At 55.4% G+C, this 4,992-nt stretch overlaps 1 protein-coding gene across 1 annotated transcript; it reads right to left on the reverse strand.

Annotated features, from left to right (window-relative positions):
- Positions 1–156: 156 nt before the first annotated feature.
- Bst2 (bone marrow stromal cell antigen 2) lies at positions 157–2,181 on the reverse strand. Its single transcript, XM_015489244.2, has 4 exons — positions 1,823–2,181; positions 795–849; positions 591–651; positions 157–315 (listed from the first exon to the last, which is right to left on the reverse strand). The coding sequence occupies exons 1-4, from the start codon at positions 2,108–2,110 to the stop codon at positions 213–215; spliced, it is 507 nt and encodes a 168-aa protein (XP_015344730.1). The 5' UTR covers positions 2,111–2,181; the 3' UTR covers positions 157–212.
- Positions 2,182–4,992: the final 2,811 nt, after the last annotated feature.

Below are 4,992 nucleotides of genomic sequence, written 5' to 3' on the forward strand. Positions count from 1 at the left end.
CCCCCGCCCCTCCCTAAGCCCCGCCCCTCAGGCCCCTCAGGCCCCTCCCCTCGCCCCTGAGTCTCCTCCCTCTCCCCCCCGCAGCTCCTCTCTCCTCCAAGCGGTGAGGCCCGGCCCCCCCCATCCCTTGGAGTCCCTGCCCCCCTCCCAGCGCCCCCAGCTTCCTCCTCCCCAGGGCCGCCCAGGATCCTGACCTCTGGCCTCCTGGGGCCTCAGAGCAGCGGAATGGCGAGGCTCAGGAGCAGGAGCGACATGGACAGCTGCAGAACGATGGTGGCCTGGGAGCTGGCCGGGATGGTCTGGGTGTTCTCCGTTCTAGGTGAAGATGGGGGACTCAGGCAGCCGCTGGGCCATCATCTTGCATGACAGCCCTGGCCACCCTCCCCACCGAGCCTCGTCCCCACTCCAGTCACTGGGCAGTAGCCACCTAGGGCTCTTGGACCCTACGGACAGAGTCTTCCTTTTCGAGGACTTGAACCTTACCCCCACCCCCCACCTCAGAGGCAATGTGGATTTTTGGAGCTAAGCGGGTGGGGTCGGGGGTTGGAAGTGGGAGAAGCATGGCCCAGGGCGGGGCGGGGGTCTTTGACCTTGGTCGCTCCAGTTTTTTCAAAGTCTCCTGCAGCCCTTGGTTCAATTCGGTGACCTTTCCTGGGGGACCAGATAGAATGAGGGGGCATCAGCACGTGACCGTGCCCCTCACCCACCAGGCGCTTGGGCACAACCCCGCCCCTTCTCCAGCCCGGTCCTAGACGTCCTGCCCCACCCCTCAAAGTCCCCTGTCCCCTTCTCACTCTCAAGTTCCTGCACTCGCGCCTGTAGCTGCAGCTCCTGGGCCTTCAGTTTCACCTGGGACAGAACAGAGGGTCAGAAACCGGTTCTGAGCCGGGCGCCTGGCCGCACGCCTGTCATCCCAGCGGCTCAGGAGGCTGAGGTAGGAGGATCCTGAGTTCAAAGCCAGCCTCAGCGACTTAGTGAGGCTCTAAGCAACTCAGTGAGACCCTGTCTCTAGATAAAATACAAAAAAAGGGCTGGGGACATGGCTCAGTGGTGAAGCGCCCCTGGGTTCAATCCCTGGTACCAAACAATCAAAAAAGAGTTCTGGCTTTGCAGTGGTCTGTCGCTATCCTGGGCATGAAGCCCCAGTTCCTGCTGTCACAGGGCTTCCCTCTAAACTCCTTTCACATTCCCTGACAACCTCTCTGCACCTCAGGTTCCAACCTCCAAGAATGGCCACCAGCATGCACCCCCACAGGGTCACCCATAAATGTGGGATCCTTTAGATAGATAGGGTTTTTCAACATGGGAATTGGGAGGCTCTCTGTATCCAAACCCTAGCAGAAATTTCCAGATCCTCTACCTTATCACCCAAGAAGATTTAGCAGATTCTTCTCAAACTCAGAACACGTCGTGATTTCCCAACTCAGACATTCAGGGTCTCAGTGAAAATTTCAGATTCAGTAAAAATTTCCAGAGCCCCTTCTTCAAGGCCTGGTGAAGTCACTGTCCAGCCCTGAGTGGGGGTTTCTGTTTCCTGAAGACTGGTACCCACTGAGAATTTAAGCTTCCCCACACCCGTGCCCTGGAAAAACGTCTGCAGATTTCTTCAACTCCTGCCGGGAATACCGAGGCCCCTGATTTGGGGGCTGCTGAAAGTTTTAAGGACTCACTCACACCAGTGCCCTGGAAAGTATTTGGTCCCTAAATCCTGGTGGGGAAATCCAGACCTTCCTATTGTGGGGGACCAGGGACAGATTCCCAGCTTCCCCTCTCCCCGGGGTCCTGTGGGGCCCCAGCCCTCCCTAGGGTGGCGGTGGCTTACCACAGTCTGGTTACAGGTGTCAGCTCGGGTCTTGGCCGCCAGGCTCTCCTCCTTGGCTTGGATCAGCTGCTTCTTCAGGAGCTGGGTGACATTGTGGCACTGCCTCTCCAGCTCGAGACCATTCTGGCAGGCTTCACTGTAATATTTGACCATGAAAATGGACAGAGCGATTATCAGGCCCGCCATGACGAATCCCACCAACAACCACAGCCAGCACCTTTGAGGGGTGCCCTCCTTCATTTGATCATCCATGGGCACTGGCAAGTAGTGGTAAAAAGAGGGTGCCATCCCCGTTTCCCTAAGATGTAAGGGGTTTGGACAGAGGCTCGAGCCCTGGAATCTTCTAGAGACCGCCCCCTTATTAGCATAGGGGAGTTCCTGACTAATAGCCAAGTTCCAGGAAGTCCCCTGTCTGCCTGCTGGAGGGCTGAACAGGCACAAGCAAGCTCCAAAACATTCAGGTTTTGGTTTCAGTTTCCTAGAAGAGAGATAGGTTTTATTTTTCTTGAATTTTCATCCTCCTCAGCTAGATGCTGGCTACTGGGACAGCCATGTATTGTCCCTGCCCTCTCCTGCACGCAGGCCTCCTCTATCCTGTACCCTGACCTGAGAGGCATGGTCCGGCCACCCCTGCTGGGCCACCCCCCAGTCGGGGAAGCTGAGGCCGCCAGGTTGAGCAGTCAACAGGGGCTTGGTTGGAACCTTCGAGGTTGGCTCAACAGGCCTGATTTTGTGTTCGGGGGTCTCCGGGGGTGACCCAGCAGCACCTTAGGGGGACTTGGGAGTCCGAGAGGGTGCTGGGAACCTGGAGAGGAGGAGGTGGCTCAGACCACATTGCTCCATTCGTCACCCGGCAGCAAACCAGGTACCCCCACCCCCCCACACACACACCCCCACCCCCACCCCTGTCCTGGCTGCTGCTTCTAGAATCTGCGCCTGCAACTTGGACAGGCCCAGCGAGAGCTCTGCTTGCTTATCCATATCGTGAGGCAAGAACAGGACTGGCTTCTCCAGAGCCCACAGAGGGGCGGTTCAGTATCTAGCAGGGGGGCTCCTGGATGGGCAGACCACCCAGCAGGCCTGCGGCTCAGGGCAGGTGGCCAGGGGTAGGGAGCATATTCTGAAGAAAGGTGCCAGGTACCATTTGCAACATGCTGATCACAAAAGGCCAGAAGGGTCATCCAGGGGACAGGCCCAGGAGGGGCTGGACCCTAGGGTGGGGCACTGGGAGGGAGAGCTCAGTCTCTGGGGGAAATGGGCCTGGTTACAGACTGCCAGGTGCTGGTGGTGACAGCCAGGGGTAGCAGGGGTTGAATGTTCTTCTGGTGAATTCTTCAGCTACAGCCTGGCCACAGCCCAGATTCCATTGAGGCAGCCATTCTGAGTGTTTGTGTCCAGCTGGGCCAGATGGCACATGGGGGCCAAGGCCAGTGTCCCAGGCCTCTGCGAGAGCTGGTCTAAGGGCCCCAGCCTGGCACACACACGTCCCTTTCCCTAGATCCCACCCCCCTCCTAGCCACATAGCAGCCAAGGAACGAGGGGTGGGGAGATCTTGCTAAAAAGGCCCAGGGGGACTTGTGTGTCCCATGAGGAGGGCCTGACAACACCCCGGCCAGGACTCCAGGTGCAGAGCCACCGCCCTTGCCAAAGCTGCCGCTATTCTGGCTTCAAACATGGTGGGCAGTTTGGGACCAGGTCGGAGGCCAGGTGTGATGTTATGAATTCGTGGTCTTTGTCCCAATTTCCTGGCATTCAGTCCCTAAGACCCTGGGCAGGCATCTTGCGTGCTAGTGAGGTGACTGGTGACCAGCAGCCCCTAGATAGCTTCTGATGGGGTCTAGTGAAAGACCCTCCGACTCCCTGCTCAAGGAAAAGCACACGAGACACTGGCTGCAAAAGCAAGAGGCGATTTATTGCTACACAGGCGCCTGCGGGTGCTCAGCGAAACCTCAGCCGGAGCTTCGGTGAACTGGCACACCGGGCTTTGGGGTACAGATCTTTTATAGGGTACAGTGGTCAGTTTCCCTCCTAGCACAGTAACAGGTATCTCATTGGCTCTTTTGAATCCAGCATATAGGTCACTTAAAGGGTAAACTTGTTTTTCACTATAGGTTCCTGGAAAAACCACATAAAAACCATTTGTTATTCATTGTATGGTTTTTCATTGTATGATCCCGTTTGCCCAACCGTGCTGGCTCCTTTCCCAACCATCCTGTCCTTTCTTAATCGGTTACACTTAACTGATTTTCTGAAAAATACATCTGACGTCTGTGCAGGTGCGGAAGCAAGCCCTGGTGATTTGTTACTGGGCCTAAAGTTATTGGGCTGGGGTCTCTCACTAGTCACCAGAAAGACTAGGGCAGGATAAAGAGTTGGAACTTTGAGCCCTACTCCCACCCTCAAGAGGGGGAAAGGAGTGAAGCCTGAGTCAATCTTCCTTGGCAGAGGCTGTAATCCTTTAGGCCTCTGTCAGCTCAAAGGGACAGGGTTCTGGTGTTAGGGGACAGACAGGTGTGAATGGTGGGAACATGAGGTTCACAGAATAATTCTATAAAATGGGCCCACTGGGCCGACCCCCACATACTATCTTTTCCAAGAAACAAATTACCCGGAGCCCTGCCTGGCTTCAGGGGACAGGATATGTCACATTCCTCAGCAAACTACCTGTTATCTGCAGGGGAAATGCAGGCCCAAAAAAAGGTTAAAAAGAGGAACCCAAGTTACCCTGAAAGGGGAGATGTTTGTGACCCTTTCACAGACCATATCCTGAAAACTCAGGGAGATAAGCATAATATTTCCTAACCACAAAATCTGTAAGAATTCGTGGCTAAGAGCCCAATTAGAGCCGGAAGTGGTGGCATATATCTGTAATCCCAGCGGCCCGGGAGGCTGAGACTGGAGGCTCGGAAATCAAAGCCAGCTTCAGCAATTTAGCAAGGCCCTAAGCAACTCAGTGAGACCCAGTCTGTAAATAAAATATTAAAAAAAGGGCTGGGGATGGGGCTCAGTGGTTTAGCACCCCTGGGCTCAATTCCTGGTACAAAAAAAAAGAAAGAAAGAAAGAAAGAAACTGATAAAGAGACAAAAATAGGAGAAAAGTGTGCGCTCTGCCCATCTACTGTATCCTCAGGGGTAGTTAGTGTCATCCCAAGGTGATGGGGGGGGGGGGG

Source organism: Marmota marmota, unplaced genomic scaffold (assembly GCF_001458135.2).
Source record: "Marmota marmota marmota unplaced genomic scaffold, marMar, whole genome shotgun sequence".
NCBI classification, from domain to species: domain Eukaryota; kingdom Metazoa; phylum Chordata; class Mammalia; order Rodentia; family Sciuridae; genus Marmota; species Marmota marmota.

Bases quoted from the DNA above. Each gene is read 5' to 3' on its own strand.
- Bst2 (XM_015489244.2), bottom strand. From the start codon at position 2,110: ATGGCACCCTCTTTTTACCACTACTTGCCAGTGCCCATGGATGATCAA. The intron at 652-794 runs GTGAGAAGGGGA...CTGGTCCCCCAG, and splicing joins GCGAGTGCAGGAACTTGAGA to GAAAGGTCACCGAATTGAAC. The intron at 316-590 runs GTCAAAGACCCC...ATCTTCACCTAG, and splicing joins AAAAAACTGGAGCGACCAAG to AACGGAGAACACCCAGACCA.